The 27,568-nt window shown below is 52.2% G+C and overlaps 2 protein-coding genes across 2 annotated transcripts in view; one reads left to right on the forward strand and one right to left on the reverse strand.

Annotated features, from left to right (window-relative positions):
• NDUFA10 (NADH:ubiquinone oxidoreductase subunit A10) overlaps positions 1-6,886 on the reverse strand; it is a 38,705-nt gene extending 31,819 nt beyond the window's left edge. The window contains exons 1-6 of the mRNA XM_084289032.1: positions 6,765-6,886; positions 5,697-5,865; positions 4,895-5,110; positions 3,112-3,198; positions 2,241-2,362; positions 292-371 (exon numbers count right to left, since the gene is read on the reverse strand). Of these exons, the coding sequence (XP_084145158.1) occupies positions 292-371; positions 2,241-2,362; positions 3,112-3,198; positions 4,895-5,110; positions 5,697-5,865; positions 6,765-6,845 (755 nt within the window). The 5' untranslated portion in view covers positions 6,846-6,886. The remainder of the gene's footprint in view (positions 1-291; positions 372-2,240; positions 2,363-3,111; positions 3,199-4,894; positions 5,111-5,696; positions 5,866-6,764) is intronic.
• On the forward strand, positions 6,844-27,352 carry LOC311210990 (uncharacterized protein; the record flags this gene model as incomplete). The annotated part of the gene is made up of 11 exons (XM_084289411.1): positions 6,844-6,987; positions 9,812-9,936; positions 12,441-12,628; positions 21,691-21,809; positions 23,290-23,379; positions 23,961-24,039; positions 24,196-24,320; positions 24,755-24,948; positions 25,040-25,149; positions 25,299-25,440; positions 25,756-27,352. The coding sequence occupies 11 exons, from the start codon at positions 6,844-6,846 to the stop codon at positions 27,350-27,352; spliced, it is 2,913 nt and encodes a 970-aa protein (XP_084145537.1).
• Between the last annotated feature and the right edge of the window lie 216 nt (positions 27,353-27,568).

Here is a 27,568-nt window from a genome sequence, read left to right on the forward strand (position 1 = left end):
CTTTACGAGTCAAGAAACTTCCATAAAGCTCACACCTAAAAAGACTTCATTTATAGTATTCCAACATTGTAATACTAGCATCAAGCTTCTCAGATGCAAGAGGTACCTAACTATACACAAGTACACACAGATATTATGCCATGGATGCAATCATTACAGCATTCATTGTACTATATATAAGAAGGAGGATTTCTCACATGACGTGTTTTATTTGCTTCTCTTAGTAAAACTTTTAAGATTTGCACATTTTAATTGAAGATTCAAAGGACAGAACAGTTTTTTTTTGCTAACCTGATCTCTGGTAAGAAGGTTTTCTTGTAAGCATCCTCAATGTTCTGCAGATACTGAGGAGACACCTTTCTCTCGTAAGGCTAAAAAACAAAACAAAACAGAAGAACAGTGTTGTGAAGTTTGGTTTCTCCCCCACGCACCTGTACAGCAGTCTAAGGAGAAGTTGCTGTTACACAATCTATCGTGGGCTCTGCTCTTGTATTAGCAGAGAAATATCCAGTGAACCACACAGGCATTAATGAGAGTTTCAAGAATTATGACATCTGGAGCATTTTAAGAATAGTGTTTAGAAACACCTAGAGTTTCCCAAAGAATAAGTAGCAGTCTGCATCAATCACTGCTTTACCCTGTACTGCTATCTCCATGGTTTTAATTATTAGTTGTGAATAAGATCCTTCTGATATGCTAATGAATCTAGAAAGACAGGGAAATGAAGGTTCAAAAGAAGGATGGAAAAACAAAATAAAAAGCTTATCTCAGTTTATGGGAATTCTCATTTTCCCCAAGTTTGCATGAACCAAGTTTGCATCAACAGCCTCAAAAAGATTAACTTCCCAAGGAATGATTAAACCTTGTTAACAAGGAAGTTTTATACAGTCACACAGAAAAAATGAGAAGATTGGTCCTCCTGCTGGAAATGCAGACTCAGGCAACATGGATCCTCTTCTTCTGGTTTCAGAAAAGTGCATGGGCAACCATCTACTCCCCTATCTTTCTTTGGGATTTCAGGGATTTCATACCTGCTAGCTGCACCCACTGGGGGGCTTTTCTTTTTCTAGCACCCTGCAATAACCGTGCTTGATACCAACCACAAGCACTCCATGCACCAAGAACCCAGAATTCCCCAAACTATCACCCCCAAATAGGCACTACAATGCTCAGCAGTACCACTGCCCCAAGGAAGTTCTGCCACATCAGCAATTCCTGCCAAAAGATCTCAAAAATGTCACTGATATTTTTGCTCATGGGGCAAAGAACTCAGAGGTTCCCACAATACATTAAGAAGTTTCTCATTTTGTAACTGAAGCTACTAAAACAAAGAGATCTATGGTTTTCCCATACAAAAGCATCTTGTTCATTAAAGGGTAGAGAAGCATTCCGTCAGTGCCTAAACTGCCAGAGGGCAGAAGGGGAGTCACTTGAACAGTAGACAAGGCAATTTGGGCCACACAGATGACGAAGCAGCACAGCAGCTTTCAACTTAGAGCTCTGAAGGCGCTTCCCTTTGGCAGTGACCAGCCTCCCTCTTAACTGAGCTGGGAGCTGCTCAGGAAACAAAACGCTACTGACTTACCCCAGCACACCAACATGCACACGCCTGCTTCAAGAAGCAGGCATCACCAAGTGATCTGAAAATGTTTTTTCTAATAAATCAAAGCTGTCATTTAATATAGCAGGCTATCCACAGTTAAATAATTCACTTGAATACAGTTTCCGACAGCCTTTCAATAAGGGATAAGGTAAACATCATTTAATCTTCATAATGCATCTGAGAACAAACACGTGCAAATATCACAAGAGGCTGAAGACAAAACTCCAAACCAAAAACCTAGCTTAGTCTTTATACAGAAACACTCTCCAGCTTTACTGAACTACTGAAATAGTCTTTGATCAGAAATCCAGTATGCTGATACAATGAGACAAGTACTATTAAGAGAATAATATATTAAGATTTTTAAGAGCTGATCAATTTTTACAGAAGTGAATTTACACAAGTGAAATCGAGAAAAAAATTGGGTTTTCCTTTCTTTTTTTTTTTTTTTTTTTTTTTTAAGAGCAGGCATATCAGAATACCCACACAGTTATCACCAACACATAGTTCTTACACCTAAGAGGACTAAAAGCTTCTGAGAAGTGGAATTCTGCAGCAGATCCCATGGGACTCAAGCACAAGGGCATGACTGCAACAGACACTAGCAGGCAATGATAGTGGCAAAGGTGAAAATTACCTCTCCTTTCTCCTGAAGCCTCTTCTGCACTTCTGGAACAGGTACATCTAAATAAATGACTAAATGAGGTGGTAGGAATTCACTGGTGCCGATCTCTTTGATCTCCTTGTAGTGAGCAAGACCTGTATGAAAAGCAAAGTCAAATACAATGAAACTTAGTGGCAGTAAAACTTAACCCAAATGATAAACAAAGTAACAGCATAAAATTTTAACATCAAGTAAATAAAGAATCTGTAACTGTTTCTTCAGTGTTGTTTTTTGTTTAGTAAACACACTTTATTTACAAATAAATCATATCCTGATTTGTAGCCTCCTCTTATTGTTTGATATACCAAGCTTAACAGTAGGCTTTTCCTCAAATAGGATTCAGAAAGTCTTCAGGATTAGGAAAAATAAAAACCTTCAGGAATCAGAAAGTAAACTAAGGAGCTACAAGGACTGAGATCTAACAATCTCTAACATACCTGTTACATCAAAAGGAGAATTTATTTCTGACTTCAGCTTAGAGAAACATAGGTTTTCTCTATTGTTTAGAGACAGCCTCTCAAAATGCCAAGGAGGGAAAGCAACACTCATGTCACTACAAGTCACACAAGTAAGCAATATAAAGAATGTATGTTCTTTAACATATATGCAGAACTGAAGCCTTGAAGAAAGACTGGCAAGTAGCATGCGTTGAGGTTGGTCTTCAACGTAAGGAACACCAAAATGCCAAGTACCTCGTGAACAACTACAAATATTTACAGAGGTCAATCTTCCCAGCAGGTTATTTTTTCTTTCATACAAAAAAATATATATAATAAAAAAACCTACCACACTTCTTGATGAGATTATGGCAAAATAACTTCATTTTTGCATGCAAGTAACTTACAGCGTTTGTGGATATAGCCTTGTTTAAACATGGCATCCAAAAACACAAAGTCACTGTAGGGAGAACGCTCCAACACCACGCCTTGTCCTGCAATTCAAAGTAGATTTCAGTCATGCAAGGCTCAAGAAAGACTCTTGGAAGCAACATTCAAAATTAAAGACAGCGATCTTCTTAAAGGAAAACTTTGAGAAATTTCACTAAAATTTTAAATCAAACAAAAAAGCAGTATTTCTTTTTGTTTGTACAAACACAGTGCATATGTATTCTAAAAATGCCTATCTAATACACAAATTCTTGTTCTGTGCCTTCACTACAGCAGCTAAGTATTATTATATTTGAACATCACAGTTACACTTGTGTTTGGCACACTTTCTAGAATTCACACCCTTTCTCCTCTTTACTACCTTTATTGATGATTTGGATGAGGGAATTGAGTGCACCCCCAGTTTGCAGAGGACACCAAGCTGGGGGGAAGTGTCGATCTGCCGGGGGGTAGGAAGGCCCCGCAGAGGGACGTGGACAGGATGGGGTCGATGGGCAGAGGCCAACGGGGTGAGGTTCAACATGGCTGAGTGCTGGGTCCTGCACTTTGGCCACAACAACCCCATGCAGCGCTACAGGCTTGGGGCAGAGCGGCTCAAAAGCTGTGCAGAAGAAAAGGACCTTGGGGTGCTGATTGATGCTCAACTTAACATGAGCCAGCAGTGTGCCCAGGGGGCAAGAAGGCCAACGGCATCCTGGCTTGTACCAGGAATAGTGCAGCCAGCAGGAGCAGGGAGGTGATCATCCCCCTGTACCCTGCTCTGGTGAGGTCACACCTTGAGTACTATGTTCAGTTTTGGGCTCCTCACTACAAGAAGGACATCAAGGCCCTGGAGTTTGTCCAGAGAAGGGCTACAAAGCTGGTAAGGGGTCTGGAACACAAGTGCTATGAGGAGTGGCTGAGAGAGCTGGGGTTGTTTAGTATGGAGAAGAGGCTCAGCAGAGACCTTACTGCTCTCTAGAACTACCTGAAAGGAAGGTGTGGGGAGCTGGGGGTCAGCCTCTTCTCACAGGTAACTAGTGGAAATGGCCTCAAGTTGTGCCAGGGGACGTTCAGATCAGAAATGAGGAGATATTTCTTCTCAGAAAGAGCAGTCAGGCATTGGAATGGGTTGCCCAAGGAGGTGGTAGAGTCACCGTCCCTTGGGGTGTTTAAGGAAAGGTTGAACACAGTGCTTGGGGACACAGTATAGTGGGTGATATTGGTATTAGGGTGATGGTTGGACCTGACCCTGGAGGTCTTTTCCAACCCTTATGATTTTATGATTTACATTTTTTCAGAAAACACTTATTAAAGCACAAGCAACAGGTAAGTCAGTGTTGAATCAGAAAAGCTTTTCACACCAGAAACATTCTGGAATTATAGCAATACCACCGTAAAACTGTATTTATGGAAATCAAAATGACTGAACAAAAAGTGCCATCAGCAACAGAGTCTAGGGAGAGTTTTAAAAATGATTGTAGAATTCACGTCTGTCTCAGTATGCTTAAGAAGGCCATTTTAATAAAGATTGTCCAATTACAATTAATAAAACTTGTAACTAATAACCAATATGCATTCCCTTTGCTAGAAATGATTCAAGGTGTTGTTCTGACACAAAATGTGCAAGGACTGTTCACCCATACTCACTCCATTTCAAAAATGCAGACAGTAGCAAAATACTTCAAACCAGCTATCTCAGGGTCAGAGCTTTCACACAAGTTAATATAAAAATGAAACTTATTTATTGTAAAATCTAACCTGTGGACAGCAGATGTTCCAATGCATCAGCATACTGTAACACACGGTTACCAAACAGCCAAGACTGCAGTCTGTATGAGTGTCCATCAGGGCATTTTGGGTCGTTGTAAAATCTCTCAAGGTTACAGAAACCATTAAACTTCTCATCCAGCAATGTTCCGTCTCCTGTGATTCTGTTTAGATAATGGATATCTGCTTCTGGGAAGTATTTCATTCCTGACAAAAAAGAAAAAACCCCAAACGGAACACCAAAGTAAGTTTTGTTTGTTTACAGTAAGTATCTCCTAATCAGTTCATTTATGTACATGTGTCTGCTTTAATCAATACTTGAAGACAGCTCAAAATCCTCTGGCCAACCACCTCAGAGAAGGGGGACAAAATCTAGTTATTAGGCTTTTATTATTGTTCCACCTCCACGATGAGAGGTGAGCTATCAGTTTCAGCAGAACTTTTTTTGCTACCAGTCCTCTACTCAACTTGAAGCTCTGAGTCCACACACACACAGAAAACACCACCTACAAACCTCGTAATGTGCTCAGTGACCTAGGAGCTCAGGTGAGCAAAATGACCTCATTAGAACTAAAATCTCATTCACAGCAAACAATACCTATTCACCCCACAGACATAACAAGTGCTCTGTCCTCATCTTGAAACTCACCAACATTTATTCTGCCTTTATCTAGACACCTGTTACATTAACTGCAGCATTACCTAATAATTTCCTAGTCAATAGTTGCATTGTTACACTATGACAATTACACTATTACATTATATTAAATATTACAAAGAAAACAAGATGTACCTAATTTTTCCGCTAGTTTTTGTGCAAGCTTGCCCTTCCCAGAACACAAGCTGCCCTCCACTGTGAAGATTTTGCTATATTCAGTGAGCTTTTTACAAGTTCTGTCTCCCAACATGTAAGCCAGCCAGCCATACTGCAAATTCCGCATAGGGCTGACATGAATTCTTGCCTGAAAGAAAACACAGCAACAAAATTAACAGATTATGTCACTCTTAGCCAAACGAGGCGTGCTGAAAGAGCAGATTTTTCAGACCTGTGCAGGCAGAAAGATAGGTACACACATCTAACACAAGGAGTTTTCATACAGCACAGTGAGCACTGCTGCTGCAGCTCAGCAGCTGAAGCAGTATGTAGGCTGAAAAGCTATTCACAAAATGCAATACTGATAAGCCAGAAAACATGAAACAAATCCCAGTGTGTTTAAAGCTTGAAGCAGGGGAGCTCTGCCAACACTCTGGTCTGAATTGGTGAAGCTTCCTTGACTTACTGAAGGCCACAGTCACTTGATGTGCCCTACATTCACAAGTGAGATCCTACAGCAGGTTTTTGTTTGCATTTTTGTTCATTTTTGGGTAGCGATTAGCATTAGACCTTCTCCCAGCCTTTCAGGGGAGAAACAGCTTCAGCACTGCACAAGACAGCTCCCGAAGGTAGAGGTGCACAGAAACACGCACCTGGTCCATGAGCTGCCTGCAGCACGCTGCCAAACACCAAGCCACCCGCAGACCTCTGCGAGAGCTGCACAACCCTCCCCTGGGGCACAGCAACTACACAAAGCTTTTAATTTCACCCGGGACCTCCCCACTCCCACCCCTGCCGTGCTGAAGGTCACCGTGTCACGCCGCAGCCACATCTCCCCCGCCCCATCCCCACGTCCCTGCTTCACCTCCACCCGCACCCCGGGCACGGCAGCTACCCCTGCCCTATGCGCCGTGCATGCCCTATGCATGCCCTAGGTGCCCTAGGTGTGCCCGTCCCGGCTCTGGCAGCCTCGGGGCAGCCGGAGCCGAAGGGACACGGCAAGGCGAGCCCGCTGCGGCCGCGGACCCTCGCCCCAGCCCCGCTCACCGCCGGCAGCACGGAGCTCCGCAGGCGGCCATGGAGGGCGGCGGTGGCCGCCGGGCCCAGGCGGACCCGCCACAAGGACATGGCGGCGCCGAGCAGCCGCGGGGCGCCACGAAATGGCGTCACGGCGGGGAGGGAGGGAGGGAGGCGGCAGAAGCCAACCTCCGCCTCAGCTCCTCCCCGGGGCTTTAAAAGCCCGGTTTTAAAGCTGAAGGGACGGTGTCAAGTGGGGTTGGATGCCGGGATGGGTTTCTTAATTGGAGAAGGAGCGCAGGCATCGGAAGGGGGTGCACGGGGAGGTGGTGGCGTCCCCGTCGCTGAGGTGTTTAAGGGAGGTGTGGATGTGGCACTGAGGGGCATGGCTTGGTGGTGGGACTTGGTCCACGGCTGGGACAGGGGCTGCGGGAGGAGACAGGACACCTAAAGCAGGAGAAGACCCACCCTGGACCCATCCTGGCCCCATCCTGGAGCTCAGTGCTCCAGGAAAGCCACCCTGCTGCCCACGGAGCAGGCAGAATGCCGCTACTGCTCTTGGAGGTTTTGCTGATCCTTGCCACAAGATGGGGCTGGGCAATGCTGCAGGAAAGCAGCTTGCCCTCCAACAGCCACCTTGGCTTGTCTCCCTGCCGCTGCGATGTGCTGGGCATCGTCTGGGTTGGGTTTGTTTTGTGTCCTGTGCTTGTGAACGGGAACACCCGATAACCTGCTGTACTTTGAGAAGCATCCAGAGCAAATCTGCTTTGCAAACAAAAAGGTCAGGCAGCCCAGCCATGGGGACCTTCAGAGGTGGTAAAAAAAAAAATAAAACTGCACAGAAAGCTCTGAATAAATGGAAAACTGGTTTTCAAACTCTCAGGTCTTGGCTGTGCTTTGAGATCTTGGAAAGACCTCGATGAAACAAATGTGGGGGAAATAAGAAGGATCAAAGAAATGGGAGAGAGGAAGAGGGACTGCTGTGCCCCACACCAGGCATCCCCTGTTGTCCAGCCCTAGTAGGCTCATGCCCGGGTCCATCCCCTCGCTTTGTCTGGGTCTCTGTACCCCATCAGCCCATCACTGTTTAGTCTTCATCACTGTTTTCCATTCCAGCTCCCCACCCAGCCTCTTCTTGACTCCCTACCTCTGTCCCAGCCCCACAAACCCATGCTGTGACCCAGCATGGCTCCATGTCACCCTGACACAGCCTGATGGTGACCCACAGCACCCAAAGCACTTCAGAAGAGAGGGATGTGAGGGGAATGGCTGCCAGGTCCCTGTAATTACCAGTGGGCATTAATGGCCCTGACCAACTTCACTTAGGACCTCCACCCCCTGCTTGTGGCATTTTGGGTTCTGTTTAAGCACAGTTCCAGGCAGGCAGGCTCAGTCTTTGGTTTTATCTTTGTGTCTCTCTCTGTCCCTCTCTAAACTTACTGCACACGGATGGACCTTGGACTTACATCGTAGGTAGACTTGTCCCCAGTCCAGTCTCCCAGATGGACCTTGGACCTATGCTGCCACCTTGTCTCTCGTCCAGCTTCCATCTGCTGCTCCTGGGCTCCACCAGGCTGAACCTTACTCCTCAGCTCACCTTGTCCAGGGCTATCAGCAGAGGCTGCCTGTGCCACCAGTGCCACCTCACTTGCATGCTGTGGGACTGTGCTCTAGCAGGGACAGCACCTGCAACTCCTGCCTCATCCTACCCCCACAGGACAGCCCCAATGTCATGCTCTCCTCACTCTCAGGTAGCAGGATTACTCTGGCACTAAATGGCCAAAAATCATTGCTCCGATGAAAGCTTGTTACAGACTTTTGTCCCTCCTAGCCACCCTGCACTCCTCTGTCCACGTGTGGGAGCAGGGGAGCTGTTCCACAGCATCTGGAGGTGAAATTCCACCCAACTGGTGCTGGAAACTCTGCCATTCATCACCAGTGTCCTAACCGGAGTGTGAGTGGTGAGTTGGCTGTGTTTGGTGATGCCAGGAGTTACTCATCCTGGGGAGGATGGCAGGAGGCTGTGAAGGGTTCAAAGGTGTCTTACAGGACTGAGCAATAAAGTAGCAGGTGCCACTGAGTGTGTGTGACTGCAAAAGTGATGCCAGCAGGGAAAAAGAGTAAAGAGAAAATGCTCTGAGCTGGGCCTTACACTCAGGAGCAGCATCCTGACCCTGAAAATTTCAGCTCAGCAAAGAACAAAAAGGAAAAGCTTGAGGAAAGGTGGAGAGAACAAAATGAAGGAGACAGTGGAACAGGAAAAGGTTCGGGGAAGGACAAACAAGGACAAGCCTGCTGGAAGCCAGGCTTTAAAACCAGATCAGAGGACATGATGGTTGGGCAGCATGACTAATTAGCAAAGGGCGTTAAATGTCTGTATGGACTCGAGGGGTGTGTGGAAGAGCATTACTGGGCAGAAAAAGTGTCTGGCTGAGAAGTCCCCTGGGCAGAACGGAGTTGGGAAAGTTGTCAGGGGAAGTATCAAATTTGCTTGCCCCACTCGTAGCCCTGCTGGGGCTGCTCCTTTTGGAAAAAATAAATAAATAAAAGATGGTAATAAACCAAACTGTGGTTAGATGTGATGTCTCTGTGTTTGTTTTCAGTCTCTCCTCTCTGTCTCTGTCTTCCCCGCTTTCACAGCAGCGGCTGAAGGTGGCTCTTGGGTGGAAGCACGAGAGCTTTGGGCAGCGCTGACACACGGACACAGGAAGGGAGAGGCAGCAGGCTGGCTGCTCCTGGAGGGGGACAGCCGGGGATCGGGCTCAGGGTGATGGGGAGGGTTTTCTTGTGAAGCCCTGGAGTGTGCAGGTACACTCGTGGGGCTGGGAAACTGGGCAGCTTCACCCCATCTGGTGGGACATCAGGGGATCCGCAGCGACACGAGCCTGGGGCGCAGCGTCCTGCAGGTGCTGCAGGAGGAGGAGAAGAGCACGAAAACAGCTCTCAAGCGGTCGACTTTTTTTTTTTTTTTTTTTTTTTTTTTTTTTTTTTTTTTTTTGTGGGGAGAAAAAAAAAAAAAAAAAGGTTGTGTGTTTGGGTTCCCGACTGCCGGCGCTCCCCGTGCCGGGGCGGGGAAGGGGCCGGGGCCGTGCCGGGGCCGCCCCATCGCCCTGCGGCTTAAACCCCTCCTCCGGCCGGTGCTCGGCGCTGCCGGCGGGACGATGTACGCCGGGAGGAAGAGGAAGAAGCCGGTGCCCAAGAGGTGGGGACGTGGGGGGGCTCGGGCAGGTGCCCCCGGAGGGGCTGGGGGCTGGGGAGGGGGCGTGAGGCTGCTCCGGGGTGAGCCCGGGGGAGATGGGGCTGGGGCCGGGGCTAGGCTTTGTTCTGATGAGGTTCTCTTTGCTGTTTGCTCGGTGCTTTTGGCTGAGTTTTTTAAAGGATTAGATTTGGAGGCGGTGTATCAGCCGGAGGAACCTCGGCTGACGTTGCTGTCCCCCGGTGCTTGGCTGGTTGCAGAAGTGCGAAGCTTCCTGCTGGGATCCCTGATCAAAGGGCAGACGGGGGAAAAAATACGGAGCGGCAGCGCTGCAGCCTTTGCCCCACTCCGAGCCGTATCACCAGGCTGTGTCCCACGAACAGGACAGGTGCTCAGACCTCTTCAAAGTGCCTTTTCTCGCTGGTTGAGCAGGCACTGGGCTGTACCTGTGTGTGCCAGGGCTCGGCGTGCTGTGCTCAGGTTGCAGCACTCCCGGGGCTCTGACAGCAGAGAGGAAGCGTGGGCAGAGCCAGTCTTAAGGGCAGGGAGTCTGAACAGGTTGGTAGGATGCAGGGATACACCCAGACCAGGTTCCGCTGTTCCTGTGGTCAGGGGAAGCATGGTTTGCTGCAGTGCTCACCTGTGACTAATGGTGTGGTTGTGCTCATGTCCATGCCTTTCCCTCGCTAAGCGTGCCCGATGGGGGCTGGCAGTGTTCCTGCTGGCTTGCACGGAGCCCATGAGCTGCATGGCAGTGAACTGTCTCCGAATCTGTCTCCGAAGAGCACTCAGAGGCTTTTTCACTCTGGCACCCATAAGGACAGAGCTCCCTGGTGCAGCATGTGCCTGTATAAGCAGGCTGCCGAAAGAGCAGCCCAGCAACCCCATAGCCTCCCTGCTATTCCCTCCAGTGCTTCGGTGCTGTCTGTGCCACCCCACGTGTCCCCGAGTGCTGCCAGCACTGCCGGGCTGCCCAAAAGACCCTGCTATGCCTTTGTGTTTTGCCCCTTCCCATAAAGGCAGCGCTACTTGCCCATCTCCCTTTTCTTCCCCTTTCTGGCTACTTGTGGGCTGTATTTGGGTACTGACTGTGCAGAGCTCTTTTCCTTAAAGGATGCCTGAAGAAACTCAGAATTAATTCACTTCTGATTTTATTTTTTTCCTCCTCGACTCTCTCTGATTAAAAACAATATTATTTTTTCCTCCCTGATGAGTGACTGTGGTTTCAAAAGTGCTTGTTAAGCCAGTGGCTAATGGAGTACACAAAAGCACTAGTGCCAATGTGTTTTGTATGGCTTGTATGGACAAGTTTGGTGATGAGTTGCACCTAATCTCTCTGAGAAGAAGGGTATATCTCTCCTGATGCTTATCTTACAAAGCAGCATGATTGCGCTTTTCTGGAGAAATGCTGCAATTTTCTGTCCGCGCTTAGAAGAGCCATCGGTAGCTCTCCACAATAAAAATTCAACAGGCACCTCGCTGTATTTCATTTAATACTCATTTCCTCTCTTGTCACACATGTGAGCAGCCCTGCCAGATGGGATTTGAGAGCAGTATTAGAGGGGAGAGCTTAAATTGCTCCTAAATACTGGCAGATCCTGTTACCCGAAGCTGCTTTATGAAGCAAGGATGCCTGCGGAGAGAGTTTGTGGTTACACAAATTACATCAAAACAATATGGGTTGCATGTTAGGGGATGCAATTTAACCAAGTACAGGGTAGGGTGAGGGTTCCCTGTGAAGTCTAAAGTGCTTTTCTTCAATCTAAAAAATTCAAATCAGCATTAAAAAGCAAAAGACACAAGGTGACATCCCAGACTCATTAGTCATCAACAAACCTCTTACTGTTGTGGCTGGGGCTTCAGCTCTAGTGTGTGCACTAAGTGCAGCTGGTGGAGATGGGTCTCCAAGCCAGCTGCTGGCAGACAGGAGCTGTTCTTGCAGGCTCAGCATTGCTCCTGGAGCCTACGTTAGGCACCGGATGTTGCTTTAGGTGGAAAATGCCCATCTGAAAGGGTCAGAAATTAGAAGATTGGAAGAAAAAATAATAATAAAAAACAAAACAAAACAAAATCAGCATGTTTTTTTAAAAAAGAGCCTGTTCCCTAAGTGCTGTGCCCTAAGCTGCCCTGCGTAGGATCTCTTCATCCAAGTGCTGCCATTGATTTTCACGCGTGCTTCTCTTTGTATCATCAGTCAATGAGTAAAGCAGTGGGTTCAGGCTGCAAGCACTCTCTCTGACTTCCAAGTAAGGAAAAGAGGTCTGGTTGTGAAGCTTCCGTATCTGTTTAAGATGATAAATGTGATTGTGGGAGCAGAATTTAGAGGAAACTAGCTGAGAAAAATTGAAATAAAAATCTCTCTGGACCTTCCCACTTCCCATTCTTGCCGCAAGGCCTTACAGAGGTCACCTAATGTTTTACTGCCGTGGCTGCAGTAACACCAACCCTGGGCTTGGGGAGAGCCCGCCAGACAAGCTCCGTTTACTTAAACTCTGCTTTCCCTTTTCCAGCCCCAAACCACCACCTCCCGAGGGCGTGAAGTCCAACCCCTCCAAGCGGCACCGGGACCGGCTCAACCAGGAGCTGAACAAGCTGACGGGCTTGCTGCCCTTCCCCGAAGATGTGTGCACCAGGCTTGATAAACTCTCCATCCTCCGACTGGTGGTGGGGTACCTGAAGGTGAAGAGCTACCTGACAGGCGAGTATCTTGCATGGGTATTGAGCGGGGCGAAAAAGCTCCTGGGCTCGATCCCTGCTGTGCTTCTGTTGTCCCATCCTGAAGTGGAGTTTGCTTTGGGGTGCAAGGTGGCATCTCCTGAAGATAGGAGGATTATTAGTCATAATATCAGACCCTTGTATGCTAGTGCTTCAGGGTTACATCTTTAGCTGTGGTACTGGCAGGAAAATGTCCTGGAAAACAGGGGAGGAAAGTGTCACATCTCCAGAAACGTGGAGGGGCTGGTGGAGGTTGCAGGGAGGTGCTCTGGCCATGGTACACCTATCCCTCAGACCATCCTTTGCTGCCATGACAAGGGTTTTGTGTCTCCTCTGGAAGGAATCCCCTTCACTTTTGGATGCTGCACATCCAGACCTAATCCTCTTTGGTCAGTTATAGGTCTCTGAAAAGAAACCTCCTTGGAAAGTGAGACCATTTAGCAGGGCTGCTCTGTTTGTCACCCCAATGCCCTGCGGATGGCAGGTTAAACAAAGCTGATCCTAAGGCACTTGTTCAGTTTGGCATCTCATTAACTCGTTTTTCTCCCCTTTCTTCCTTGGGATCTTGGTGGTTTGCTGTTGCTTGCCTCCCTGGCACAGCTGGGCTCAGCTGCGGTGGATCTGTTAGGTCTGTAATGAGCTTTTCTCTCAGACTGAGCATGATGCCTCATACCCAGAGACCCCAATCCAATTTTTGCTGGGTTAAGCTGATAGGCGTGGAAAGCCAATCTCCTTGCATTTGCCCCTCTGAAGCCCAGCTGCTTGCCAGCCACTGTAGAGACCCTAGTAAAATGCCAAAACCAGACTAGAAAAGCGACTGAGGCTGGACACTGCTGCTTCTTTGCTTTTGCTCTTGGCACCAGCGTCTTTTTGGTATATTTCTCCCCCATGTGTGTAGCTCCCTACCTCCTGCTTGCAGGCTCCCCCAGCAGCAGTAGCCCTCCAGATGTGTAGTATGAGATGTGTTTTGGATGCTATTGGGGTCCTCAAAGGCCATGCTGGACTGAGAACAAGCCTCGCCAAATGTCTCTTCCTCTTGCCTGCTTTTTGCAGGGCAAATCTGGGGAACGGGATTCAATCTGTGCCCATCTGGCTGGGTAGGTCCTTGCTGACATGCGACCTAATGCCACAACAGCAAGGTGCGATGGTTTTGGTAGCTCTGGGATGCTTCGGGTCCTTCTGTCCAAGACGATGCTGGCACAACATTGCTTGGCTGACCTTCAAGGCAAGGCACCAGTTAGCTCTCCTTACTGGTGTGGCAGGGCCCTGCGGCATCCAGGTGATGCAGCAGGCAGGAGGTGAGGCAGCTGTGCAGGCTCTGCGCTCCCGTGAGCCACCATCACCGCCTGCTCCTGCCCCTGGCAGGGCACAGACCGCAGGCTGCGGTGCAAATAAAGCCTGAGGGGCTGCCAGGGATCGCTTTCATGACCTGGTTACAAAAGGAATTGCTCAAATGTCCTGCAGCTGGGGGAGGAATGACCTTGTGTGTGCACAACGTGGAGTGGGGACAGGGCACACGGGGCAGGGACAGGCACGTGTTTTGTCTCCAGAGCCTTCTGCTCCACAGGATGGGTGATGGACCCTGGTCGTGCTGCCTGTGGGGAGGTGAAGGCAAAGAGCATGGAGGACAGAAAACCACCAGCATCGTGCTGCACTTCACAGCTCTTCTTGTGTCATCTTTTATCTAGAACGAATAAGCCCGGCTCCCTTAGCTCTTGCCCCATGCCAGGTCCATGACCTGTCCCTCAGCCCCCCAGCTGGGGATGCCTGCCCCAAACACTGCTCCAGTAGGGGTGCACATTCCCAGAGCAAGAGGTGCGCTGGAAAAGCCATCCTTGTGTGGATTCACATCCAGCTGGAGACTCGTCCTCGTCTTGGAGACCCCTTCTGCCAGGCCAATTACTCCCATTAGGTCACTGTGCCTTTGATTTCTTCGACCCCTGCCTTGCCTTGCCCACGTCTGCCTTGAAATTCATCTTGTTTGACTTCAGATCATTCCAACAATTCATCGAGGTCAACTTCTGTTCTGGCCCTGCCTGCTGAAGCCGTGTCATTGAGAGTTATGGCAGCCTGACCCATCGCATCGGGCGTTTTGGGGGATGACAGCAAACCCCCTTGTGTTGCACTCTGTGGTTTATTTTTCTGCTGGATGCTTTCCACTTTGTGCAAGCTCCCCCCTGCAGCAGTGGCAGGAGAGCGTGGTGTCACCTGGCGAGCATCCCTGTCACTTGCTGGACCCTTTGCTTCAGCAGCCAGAGCCCCTCGCCTCGTCTCCAGGCTTTAATTGGTGCCACACTGACCAGGAGCCCCTCTTTCCAAGCACTTCTAGTCCCGGCACTTGCTCTTTCTCCTAGGCAAAGGGTTAACATCGAATGTGCAGAGCCTAAGTATGGGGTTATTTACCAGTTTGGCAGGGCGGGCGGGTGACCCTGAACACATGCCCCCACGGGCTGTGTCACAGGTTAAAAGTAAAAACCCCAGGCACTGCTGGAGGTGCTTCTCGCAAGGAATGCGATACCTGCCAGGAAATCTGTCGGGGCTAAGCCCCCTGGCTTGGCTTCGTGTCTTTGGAGCAGGCATTCAGGGCTCCGGGGGCAGGAGGCAGACCTGTTTGCAGGTGTACAAGAGGAATTTAGCTGATGCCTGTGTCTCTCTGCTGGAGTTCCCTCCTTGCTTTGTCAAATCTCACATGCAGCCTCCTCCTTTGTCTCCTCATTCATGAGTGCAATAAGTGGGTGTCTGTGGAAAATGGGGTCCTGTGCTGCCCAAGATCCCAGCCCTTGGGTGCTTCAGAGCTTCTCAGCATGGCTTCTTGTTGCTGCTGGGGGCTTTCTTTATCCTTTTATTCTCAGTTCAAGTGTTTGGAGGCAGACTGGTAAGAGACAAGAGGTGGATGATGCTTCCTCTGAACAATCCTCTGGTCCTACCTGCATGTGTGCACCGGCTCTGCTTCCTCCTGCTACCCTGATACAGCTTTTTCAGGTTTGGAAACTTGCTCAGGAAGACCCTGCAGAGGTGACAGGCCTTCGGCTGATTTCTTCATGGTGGGGTGGAAGGATTCGCGTACCTCTCAGACGGAGGGGCTAGGCTGTCCTGCAGAGCATGCGACACCTGCTTGATTTACCAGGGAAGTTTTCCTGGAGTTTGGCCTCCGTGTGGAAGAAGTGACCACTTTCTGGCGATCCCACTGGTTGTATCTCAGACCAAGCACGGCTCTCACGTTGAGGGAACAAGCCCAGGTCCTGCTCTGCGTGCTGAACTTAGAGCTGGGTTTGCTGCGCAGATCTGTGTGTCTACTGTAAATGTTTACACTGTGACTTTTGTCAGGTTGCTTCATCTGGTGGACAAAGCAAAACAGATTTGTGGTAGGTGCACGTTAAAGGCTCAGTGACCCGGAGGTGAGTATTGCTGCACGCTGGAGCACGTCTAGACAGGGTGCTTAGCCTTGGCTGGGGTACCCCGTCCTGCTGGTGCTTGCCCTTTGCTACCAACAAACTCAAAGCAGAAAAGGAATCAAGAGCAAAACTCTCTGGGAAGCTGTCTCCCAAAGCTCTGGCATCCCCATGGCTTTCTTCTTCTCACCCGGTGCCAAACTCGCATGTTCCTGCTCAGATGTCCCTGCATCGCTCCCATGTAACGATGCTTTCAGCTCATCAGCAGCTTCCTCGGGGCATGAGGAAGAGGAGGCTGCTGCACGCAGTGAGGGGAGCAGCCCAGGTGAGCACGTCAGGGCAGTCCTGCCTGCTCACACCTGGGGAAGGGTGACTGCTATCGTGACTTCTGCCTGGGATCCCAGCTGATTAAAGCAGGCAGCAGGATTGCAGCTGGAAGCTCACAAGGATTTCATTTTCAAAAGTTGAAAGAGGTTTTTTGTTTGTTTGTTTGTTTGTTTGTTTTTGTGTGTGATTTGATCTTGGTTCTGGATCATGGGGCTGTTTGGAAAACAGAAGAAGCTATTGCAGGATAATGACTCACTGGATTGTCTTTTAAATCTGCTCTGCTTTCAAGTGTTCTCCTCCTTCCGCCTGTGCTGTAATGACAAACCAGAAAAAAATTGTAGCTTGCTGGAAATGACAAGCTTCAGACATCGAGAGGAAAACTCTCAAAGCTCCATGTGTCTGTGGGCTCATCTCCAAGGAGAAGCGTGATGGCTGCACAAAACCAACCATCTCAGGCTTGGTGTATGGAAGACGTGTGTCCTGAGCCTTGGTGAGGGCAGGTTTGTTGTGAGGGTGGGTTTGTCCTCAAGAAGTGTGGTGCCAACACTGCTCTGCAGCTGGGAGCTGCTCTCTGGAGCTGCGATGCCAGAGCAGACCTGCGGGCCAGTTTTTCTTTAATTTCTTCCTATAGCTGACCCGTTCTGGCTCCTTAGAAGCCTGTTAAACCATCAAAAGGAAAAGTCACTTAGAGGTCTTACCAATTCTGTAAAAGATAGATGAACGTCTCTGCCAGACCTTGCACTTTGGCAAATTGGTGGTGGTGGACAGTGGTTGCCACTTGGACCAGTGTCTAGCAGTCTCCTGGATAAATCTGGGGAGAGTTTGCTGATCCCCATCTTCTTGAGAGTGCATGCCCAAGGAGAAAAGCTTGGCTCTGCCTCTGCAGTGCTGCTGGATGCTCTGGGCTCTCCCTGGTGTGATGAGAGCTCCGTTTGCTGCGAGCAGAGAGACCTTCTCAAAAGCTTGGATGGATTCGTTTAGTGCCGAGCGGCTTGGAAAACCTCCAGAGAGCTGGAGATCTGTGCTGGGGTTCATTTCCTAGGGTTCACGTAACAGAAGAAGCAGATGCTGAGGGCTGCAGGCAAACATCTTGGGGTGGCTGCTGATGTGGCAAAGAGCTGGCGGTGCCAAGGAGGGGAGTAGCAAGAAATTGGGGCTGACACCGGTGGTGTCAGGTCATGGGCTGTGGGGAGCAGTCAGCGCTGCAGCTGGCACCGGTTGATGTGAGTGTGTTTATTTGTACACTGCGCCCACCTCGTGGTTGAAACATAATTAAGATGAACTTAGGGGAAGTCTTGAAGTCCATTTGGGTTGGGAAAGACCTCTAAGATGGTGCAGTTAGGAGAGCTGGATGCAAATTCCCTGTTTGTGCTGGGGACTGACCCTGCTTGGCCTAGGAGATCTCAGGAGGTCCCTTCCAACCTCTGCTGTCATCTGGCTCCGTGACCCTCTGCTGTGGGGCATCACCAGGTCATCCCACTGCAGTCAGCATTAACTCAGCTTTTCTGTTCACCTCCTCATTGCTTGTTATTCCCGTAGCCCGGCACTGCAGGGGCCTGGACCTGAAATAACCAATGCAATAATAGAAATCAAGTTTGGGGTTTAAACCCCTCCCTGGGCAAAACCCTGAAGGATCGTGCAGGAGCGTTTGCAGCAGCGGATTGGAGAGACTGATGTGGGCTCTGGGGCTGCCAATGCTCCCCTGGGCATTTCTCTGCTCCCTGGAAGAAGGCTGGGTGACTTCTTGCCATGGGTTTGTGATCTGTGGGTTTGGCGTTTGCCTGCGGAAGGCTGTTTTACTTGGATGGCATGAGCCTGATCTGCTTGGCACTGTGCCCTCGTTAAACAGCCGAGGCAAAGGTCGGTGCTAATTTGATGGGGTTTGGGATCAGGTCCAAGAGGAACACAATTGCGCACGGTGTGGTGTTACTGGAAGAGCTGGGAGCTCCTGGCTTCATGCTGCCAAGCATCTCTGGAGCCTGTTCAAAGAGAAACATTCGCTACAGGTGAAGTCTGTCATCTCCCGCTGGTGCAACTCAGCCCTGAGAGCAGAACTGACCCCAGGAGCTTCTGCTGATAACTTTTTCTTTCCCATTGACGGAACTGTGCCAGAGGCAAGGGACGTTGTTGGCTTCCATGGCTGCACTGCGGTGTTTGTTTTCACAAATGCAATGAGCTAAAGGTGAAGGGATTAGATTGCTTTGCTCCTATTTCCTTTTCTCATGCTTGAGGTCTTCCTCCGCACCGCAGGGCTTAGGAGCCTCCTTTCGAGGGCAAGGATCACCAACCCAGCAGGTTCGCAGGGACCAGGAGCTTCTTTCCCTGCTGTTCTTGCCAGATCCATTAATGCTCAAAACATTATTGATCCTGGCTGACATCTCAGCTGGTGCTTTGACTGAAAAGCTTCTGGTCTTTGGGGATCACAGCAGCAGCAGGAAGCCTCCTCCAGCACTACAGCTGGCTGGCTAACATGTGGGTTCAGGACAGAACTGGGCTTCTTCCACTCTTCTTAGACAAGACACGCCAGTAGCCTCTGTCCCAGACCTTTGAGAACATGGGTGATGAACAAATGGCTTCAGCAAGGATTTATCCAGTAGCTGCAGATCAGTTGTGCGCCGTGCTATTTTATTTTTTTTTTATCTTGTATTAATTAGCAAAGATTTTCTTGGAGACCCATACTATGAAATTCACAGGGCTGCTGAGATTTGCAGGTTTAAGCCTTTAAAAGCTTACTTTATGTTCAATTTTTTTTCTTGGTGGGCATGCACAGGGCATAGGCTGAGAGGAGACAAACTCACTTCAGCTTTGGAAAAAGAGTTCCCAAGGCACTGTCTAATAAAGAAAAGGAGGAAAAAGCACAAAAGGTGTCAGTGGTGGCTTCTGTGCTCTTGGCTGAAGGAGACACGGCCTTGGGAGGGTGTGCAAGGGAAAGAAGTACAGCAAAGAACTTAAAATGTTGTTTTAAATGGTTTTCAGGCAGTCCTGGGGTTTGTTTTAACCCCCTTAACAGCGGGCTCTTCTCCAGCAGGGATGTCTCTGCCACCTTCAGCCAGCAGGAGAGAGGGGGGCTCCGAGCCACCAGCATGCATCAGCAGCATGCAGGGCCAGCAGCCAGCACGCCTCGGGGGAAGGCTGCCTTTCGTGGGGCCGAAATCCCACAAGCTGTTTCTGGTGAGGGCAGATGGATGCGCTGGTGGAGTCCTCTACCTGGATGCACTCAGGTGTCTCTTGGGACTGCTCTCAGCCCTCGTGGTTCTTGGCAGTGGGGGCATGGATAAGTTCAGAAATCGGTTTGGAGAGGGGAGAGCCACAGGGATGCTTTGCTCCAGGTGCTAGGGGAAGACACGAGTCATGACACGGCTGAAGCTCGGTGGCTGCTTCCCATACAGGAGGTTTCCAGACCGCTGTGGTTCCTGAGAGCAGCCCCAGCCCTGTGTGTCTGCTGGCTTTGTGCTCCGCTGGCCATCCCCGGCAGGGCAGCAAAGTCCCTGCGGCACCAAGACCTGACCACAGGTGTTAAAATGATGGAAATAAGGAGAGCCAACGCCACATGCTGCTGGATTACTCTGGTGGCAGAGCCCCATTCGTGCCCTAGCGTGAATTAATTTTGCTGGAAACAACAAAATGCACAAGTGGGTGTTGGATGTTGCAAGCCCACCGCTGTGCTGCTCTCCCTGCTGACACTGCTGGTGGATGGGGGAAGAATGCTGAGGACCACGTGCATCTTCTCAAAGTGCTCGCTGTCCTTTTGGAGCTCTGTTTTGGAAGAACTTGGTTTCCTTTTGAATTTCCCTGCCAGCCTTCCCCAGCTCAGTGCTTCAGAGAGGAGTCAGCCCTTCAAAAGAGTTTTATAAAAAAAAGGCTCGATGCTTCACTCCGAAACTATTCCACTCCATCATGTGCAAATTGGAGCCATACCCATACTACAGATGGGCTTCAGATATTTTTCCGTGTAGATCACTTGGCAGTCATGAGAGGAGGCTTTTTGCTTGGTTTGATTTTTGTCCTGATTTGTAAGGGTGTTGATTTTTTGAAAGCCTTTGCAAAATGGGGTTGTGGTCCCCCACAGCCTGGCTGGGGCTTCTGCTTCATCGCTGCCTTGCACCTGCCTCTCGAAGCTCCCGTGGACGTGCCTTTTTGAGGGCAAGCAGAGCATCACCTGGCTTCAAACCTTGTCTTTCCCAGCCCTTCCCAGAAGGCTCACGTCCCCTGGCCTGGCTGATCAACCTCTCGCTAATTTGGGAAGCGCCCGCACAGGACAGCTGCCCCCTGCGGAAACAAAAACGTGAGCACAGGGAAAGGCAAATTTATGGCATGGACTAAAGCAACCCACAGAGGAGCTGCTGGGGGCAGGAAGGCACTTGCTATGGAAGCAAACATGAGCTGGGCTTCCCTCAAGGGACTGGGGGCTCAGGAATGGGATGGCAGAAGACGTGGGAGCTGCCTGAGCACCTCCGAGCATCACCCCATGGTCTGGCTGTGTCAGCGGTGGAGACCGAGGCTGGCTCTGCTTCACGGCCTCAGAGCATCCTCTCCCCTTCCTAATTAAGCCTGCGTGACTGCATCGGGCGGTGCATCTCCTCTGTGTCTCCTTGTGCAAGACGTCCAGCTAATTATCCTTAACCTGGTTTCCGAGAGCCTGTGTGGGTGGCTCGTGGCTGTCACTCAGGCTCCCTGTGTGCATGGATCTGGGCAATGCTTTGACCTCAGACTTTCTTTGTACGAGGGAGAGACCACAGAGCCCGCTCCGAGGCCTTATGCATGCTTGTGTTTGAGTCTGCAAAATAAAAGCTGCCTGTGGTTGGAAGCGGAGTTCGGGCTCGTGCTGCCAAGTGTTTTTTTGGGGAGCCTCCCCAGCAGAGGAGGTGCCGTGCTGGGGATGTCGCCAGGCCCCCGTGCTGTTCCTGGAACAACCCGTTCTGTGCCTGTCCCGCCGGGCGTGAGGCCCCGTGAGCAGGGCAGGAGGTTTCACATCAGCTGCACCCACGGGTGTTGCCTCGAAGGCACGGAGCGAGGAAGCATGAGGCAGCACCTGAATCAGCACGGGGAGGTCACGGCAGCGAGTCCTGGGGCTGCCTGGGAGGCTTCCCAGGGATGGGACTGGGCAGGGAAGAGGATATCCTAAAGGAGGTGTTGGGCGAGCGTAAAGGGGCTCTGCTCCAGCCGCCCCCGGTCCCATCTCCTCCCTCTGAGCAGGCTGCACGTGCACCAAGAAGCCCGGTGCAGCCGTGCAGCAGCAGCACTGGGGAGGAGGAAGAGGAGGAGGAGGAGGGAGAAGCTCCCTGTTTGCCCCTTCTGCACTGATTTCTTGCTGTCTTGCTTGCAGCCGCAGGTACGGGTGGTGGTGACTGCGTGCGGGATCAGCCCCGAGCCCCAGGAGGGAACAGACGGACACATCTGCAGGTCAACGGGGAGCTGTTTCCAGAGGGGGACCTGCTGCTCCAGGTATGCTGCCCAAACCAGGCTCTGTGGGGTTTTCTCTCGGCTCCTGCTGTCTGCTAGGCACGATGGCTCATCCCAAAAGTGTCGTGCTGCATCCTCAAAGGGACAGGGCTCAGAGCTGTGACCTTCTGGCAAAGGCACTGGGTGCTGCCTGCAAGCAAGGAGCTGATTCACCTGGCCAGAATGCTGCTAGCCTGGGCTGCCAATCGTGCGTGTAAGCCAGAAGGAAGAAGCGAGACAGAGAGGCTCCGAGGAAAGGCTGGCAGCTGAGTAAATATCCAGGCATTTCGGCTGGAAACGTGCTGCTCCTTGTGGACGCAGGGCAAGCCTGTGGGAGAGCTTTGATCTTTGCGTGGCTTTGTTCCTGACATCGCGTGTCTGCTTTTTGTGCCTCGAGTCCTCTTCTCCCTTCTTCCAGCCCTCCGGAGGAAAGCAGCAGATGCTTTGCTCTTCTTGAAGACCTGCCTTTGTCTTACACGAACGCCCCCCGTTACAGGCAGGCTGATGGGGGAGCTCCCGGGAGCGGAGCCCCCACAGGGGCTCTTGGCAAGGTGGTGGCTCCTGGGAGCTCTGTGGGACTTTGGCGATGAGACTTGGGCCACGCGAAGTCTCCCAGGTGGGCTCTGCTCCCAAGAACAGGCTCAGCCTGGTGGAATAACACAATAGGCAGAAGGGAGCCAGCAATTGCCCCAGTCCCACAATGGGGCCTCTCCCGAGTGCTCTCCAGGGGGCTGAGCCATGGCGTTGGCAGCTCTGGGTGTTTGAAGGCATCTGGAGAGCATTTGGGGTGTTAATGTGACTGAAATCCTGCAGCTGAGCTGCCCAAATTTTTCCCCAAGAACATTGTAATCAGGCACTGTCCTTCGTGGAAAGCTCTGACTTGGGGCCCTGGGAGGGCTGCAGCACACAGGGGAGGGACCGGTCCCCCTGCAAGGTGCACGTGTACAGCACGAGGCAACATGCTCAAACCAATGGCACCTAAATAATCCAGGCTACAAGGAAGCCCGTGAGCTGGTAGAGTTGGGCTAGGGAACTGGGTCAGGAGGGAAAATAAAGCTGGTGCTGCTTGGAAGAAAGAAACGGAGTCCTGAGCTTTAAATGGTTCAGCTGCTAAATGAAAGCAGACCCTTGGAAGTTATTTGGAGAGCGGAGGGTGCACCCGAGATGCAGATGGGCTCCTCCTGGAGTCACCAGGCTGTGTGCAGCCCTTCTTCCCTGCCTGTAAGCCAACACAACGATGGCTCTACAGAAGCAGCCAGGCTGCCTTCGATCACTGCTGATGCTAACAGTGAGCACCCCACGCCAACTAACCGAGGGCAAAAGCCTCGCCTGGTCATGAGGTGCTTTCCTTTTAGTGTGTTCCCTGCAGAAGGAGGTGTCTTCCCATCCCTGGATGCTTCAGAAGCACCTGACGGTGGTCCACCCATCCAGCAGCTGGACTGAAGCTAGGGAGAGTAACTCCAGGCTCAATTTATGCTTTCAGGCACTCAATGGATTTGTCATCACTGTGACTGGAGATGGCTACATCTTCTACGTCTCCCCTACCGTGCAGAACTACCTGGGCTTCCACCAGGTGGGTGCTGTTTGTTCCTGGGAGCTGCGGGGGCCTGGGGAGGAGGTGCTGACAGCCAGCACCCAGGCTTCGCTCTCCCATTGCGCTCTGGTCACTTCTGATGTGTGTTTTTATGTGAGTCATGTTCTTCTGGGGGCTGTGAAAGCCAGCAAACACGCTTGCGACTTTAGTGGTAACAGATGCACGCTGAGCAATAGCAGCTCTTTGTCCCTTCCTCCTTGTGAGCGGGGTGTGAGCTTTCCCCCCTGTGGTTTAAACCAATAAATCCGGCTGCCGGGCTGCCTGCCTTCAGTGGAGTCACGGTGCTGAGCGGTGTCAGCGCCCTGACGTGCTGTGGGTTACGTGGGGTGCCGAGGGAAAGCAGGGCTCTACCCACATCCACCCCATTACCTCCGATTCGCTCTCCACACCACGTTCAAAACCCTTTTTTTCTTCCCGTTTCTTTACTCTCAATCTCCGTATTTTTACTACCCACAAAGGAAAGCCTGTGCTGCATCCTTCTCCAAATATCCCCCCTAGACAGGGCAGGGCTTGGTCCCTGCTAGGTGCCCCAAGCTCTCCTCCCCGTTATGTCGTTCCAGTCGGATCTCATCTACCAGAGCATCTTCGAGCTGATCCACACAGACGACAGAGCCGCCTTCCGCTGCCAGCTGCACCAGGGTGAGTGCTCCAGCTGCCTGCCCCAGGGAGCCCCCAGAGGCTGCCCCCGGCCCCAAACCCCACATCAGGCCACTGGTGACCACCAGACACATGGCTTCCCTGAGCCCCACAGCATCCCTGCATCCCTGCAGCTTCGTTTTCCCCGTGTTTCCTCAGCCGTTCCCGATGGATGCAGCGCCGCGGGCAGCCCCCAGCACCGCCGCCCTGAGCGCCTCTGCTTCGTGGAGAGGAGCTTCACCTGCCGCCTCCGCTGCCTGCTGGACAACTCCTCGGGGTTTCTGGTAATGCCAGGGCAGCCCCGGTGTCACCTCCAGGGGAAGTGGCTCTGAGCCTGGCCTCGTGGGATGGGATGGGATGGGATGGGATGGGATGGGATGGGATGGGATGGGATGGGATGGGATGGGATGGGATGGGATGGGATGGGATGGGATGGAGCCCACCTGGTGCACTGTTCCTCCACTCACACCATTACAGTGGGACCCAGCAGGGGTCAGGATGTTCATCCTGGAGATATCTCCCTGTTATCTGTGTGGTCAGATATCCCTGATAACTGATGTCCCACCTGCAGCAGCAGTTGGTAGCAGGTCCCATGCCCAGCGAACGCGTTTGGTGCACGCAGGCGGCCACGCACCCCGTGCGGGTGTGATTTGGGGCGGTCTGGCACAGCCAGTTCCCATTTCCTCACCGTTTGCCCCATTTTCTAATCCCCTGCAAGGCCTTGAATTTCCGCGGGCGCTTGAAACTCCTCCTGGGGCAGCAGAAGAGGGCATCCCTGGTGCCTCCCCCGCTCGCCCTCTTTGCCATCGCGACTCCCCTCCAGCCGCTCTCCATCCTGGAGCTTCGGACCAAGACGCTGATGTTCCAGACGAAGCACAAGCTGGACTTCACCCCCACGGCCTGCGATTCCCGGTATGGCATCTCCCACCTCTGCCATGGCAAAACCTGGCCTCCGTCCGACCCCGGTGCCACGGGGTGCCTGTGCCGTGTGCTCTGCCCGCAGGGGGAAGGTCATCCTGGGCTACACGGAGACGGAGCTGTGTCGGAGGGGGTCCGGGTACCAGTTTGTGCACGCCGCTGACATGATGCACTGCGCGGAGAAACACGTGAGAAGTGAGTGCCAAGGGGAGCAGCATCGCGTGCTGGCTGTGTCCTGTGCCTTCTGCCTCGGCAGCGTGGGTGCAAGGGGATGCTCAGCATGGTGCAGCACGCGTGATGTCCCTGACCGCCTCCGTGCCGCCTCTGTTTCCTCCCTGCCCCAGTGATGAAGACAGGGGAGAGCGGGCTGACGGTCTTCAGGCTGCTGACCAAGAAGGGCACCTGGGTGTGGGTCCAGGCCAACGCCCGGCTGGTGTACAAAGGGGGTCAGCCCGACTTCATCATCGCCCGGCAGCGAGCCCTCTCGTGAGTATGGCCGGGTTCCCAGCCGCCTTCGCCTGCCCTGGGCACAGGGAGGAGATGGGGCTGCAGCAGGGGGCAGGAGTCAAATGGCTCCAGGGAGGCTGTCACAGCCTCGTGTCTGCCAGGGGAGAGCTGTGGGCACGCAGCCCTTCCCTGAGCTGTGCCAGAGCTGCCTCTGGGCTCTCCAGAGCCCCTGTGCTCTGCCAGCAGTGATGTAGCCAGCCCAGGGCAGGTCTGCGAGCTCAGATCTTGCTGTTCGGATGCTGGCCTGGAGAAGGTACTCATGCTGTTCCTGTCTCTCTTTCCTCCGCCCTGAAGAAATGAAGAAGGGGAGGAACATCTGCGGAAGCGGAACCTGCAGCTGCCTTTTAGCTTTGCCACGGGGGAAGCAGTCCTGTATGGGAACAACCTCCCTGATTTCCTGGACTCCTTCCAGGCGAAGGAGGAGTTTCAGACCAAGACAGAGCCCCGCGTGGAGCAGCACGCGGTAGATCCCAACTCCATTCTCGGGGCCATGATGAAGCAGGATGCGTCCATATACATCTCCCACACCGATGATGTGCCTCAGTTCTCCCTGCCAGATCTCGACGCTGAGCCTGAGGGACCAAGTCGGGCTGAGAAAGCCAGCGATGCCAAGGAGGACAGCGAGTCCCTCCTGGTTGTTATTGAAACCCTCTTTGAGAAGAGCAAGGTGGATGGAAACATCTGCCAGACCCTCCAGAGCCTCAACGTGGACAACGTGGAGCTGCAGCAGTGGGAGGACACCCTGCTGAGCCTGGGTGCAGAGGAGTCACCGTCCCAGGACCTTGGTGAGAGCGTGGGCAGCGAGGTGAGCTCCTACGTGGAGCAGATGCTCTCCAGGGAGGGTGCTGGGAGGAGCACGGACTTTTCATGCTCCAGTGCTTCATCCTGCAGCGAGCAAGGCAGCTCTGCAGCTCACTTCCAGCACTGCTGGGCAACGAACTTGGCAGCTCCGCTGGCATTTCAAGACCCTCCGCAGCCCCCGGCAGCTGGTGCACAAGGCCAAGGTGCACTTCAGCTGGCAACCCCAGGAAAAGTGTTTCAGGCAGGACTTAGCACCTCCGTTCCCACAGACAACGCTCTTCCTAAAGGTCAGAGCCAGTCCACGTGCGCACTGATGGCCTCGAGCTGCCCACCTCCCTTGGACTCAGGTGCATTGGCGACTCGGTGGCACGACATCCCAGTCTGGACAAACCCTGCCCTCGCTTTGGGTCAGAGCGTGTCCCTGGGAGGCTGCCCCTTGGACGCTTGGGTGGCTGCAGTTCCGAAACAGCTGGAAACGGCAGGAGCACCCCTGGAGTCGCAAGCTGCAATGGCCAGCAGCACGCAGAGCTCCCCAGGGGATGGGCTGTGGTTGCTGCCCCCCGCACAGGGTGTGTGTGAGCACCTCCAGGGTGAGGACACCGCCTTCGCAGCACCGCCAGGAGCCAGCCAGCTGCCGGCGGGTGGTGGCTTCCCCAAACAGCCCCCGGGGATGCTGCCCGCACAGCTCGGTGCTTGCTGGGGCAGGGAGCAGGCAGTACTCGGTGAGGATGTGTGGTCCCAGCACCAGGGACTCGTGCTGGGGACCAGCCCGGGTGCTGGCAGCCATCAGAGGGACCACGCCGTGCCGCGTCACTGCGGGTACGGGAACAGCGCCGGGCTCTTCAGACACGAGGGTGCTTTTCTCAAGGATGCCACTAAAACATCCGTGTCCCAGCCTGTGTCCTGCCACCCAGGGGCACCAGCAGGATCGGGTTTGAGGTGCTCAGCATCTCTTCCCGTGGAGTTGGGTGTGACAGCAGCCTCCTGCCAGCCAGGCACCAGCTTCCCCCCAGCCTCCTCGGCGGGCGTGCAGCCGCGCTGTGTGTGCCATGTCCAGCTGAAGGTGCGGTGCGAGGGCTGTGGGACCTGAGGGGCACCCCGTGGCACGTCTCGGTGGTCATGGGGTGAGGCACAGCCTTGTCTGGGGGCGGCTGTAGCTGTCTGCCAGCCCTGCAGCACGCACAGAGACTGAGCCCCCTGGCTTCCAGGCTCCTGCGTGCGCAAAGCGCCCAGAAACGCTTCAAACCACAGGGGTGGCTCCAAGCAGCAAACATTTCTTCTGGTTTTAACGTTTTCCTGGCCCCAC

The sequence above is a fragment of the Netta rufina genome (genome assembly GCF_964035555.1).
Source record: "Netta rufina genome assembly, chromosome: 6".
In the NCBI taxonomy this organism is placed as follows: Eukaryota; Metazoa; Chordata; class Aves; order Anseriformes; family Anatidae; genus Netta; species Netta rufina.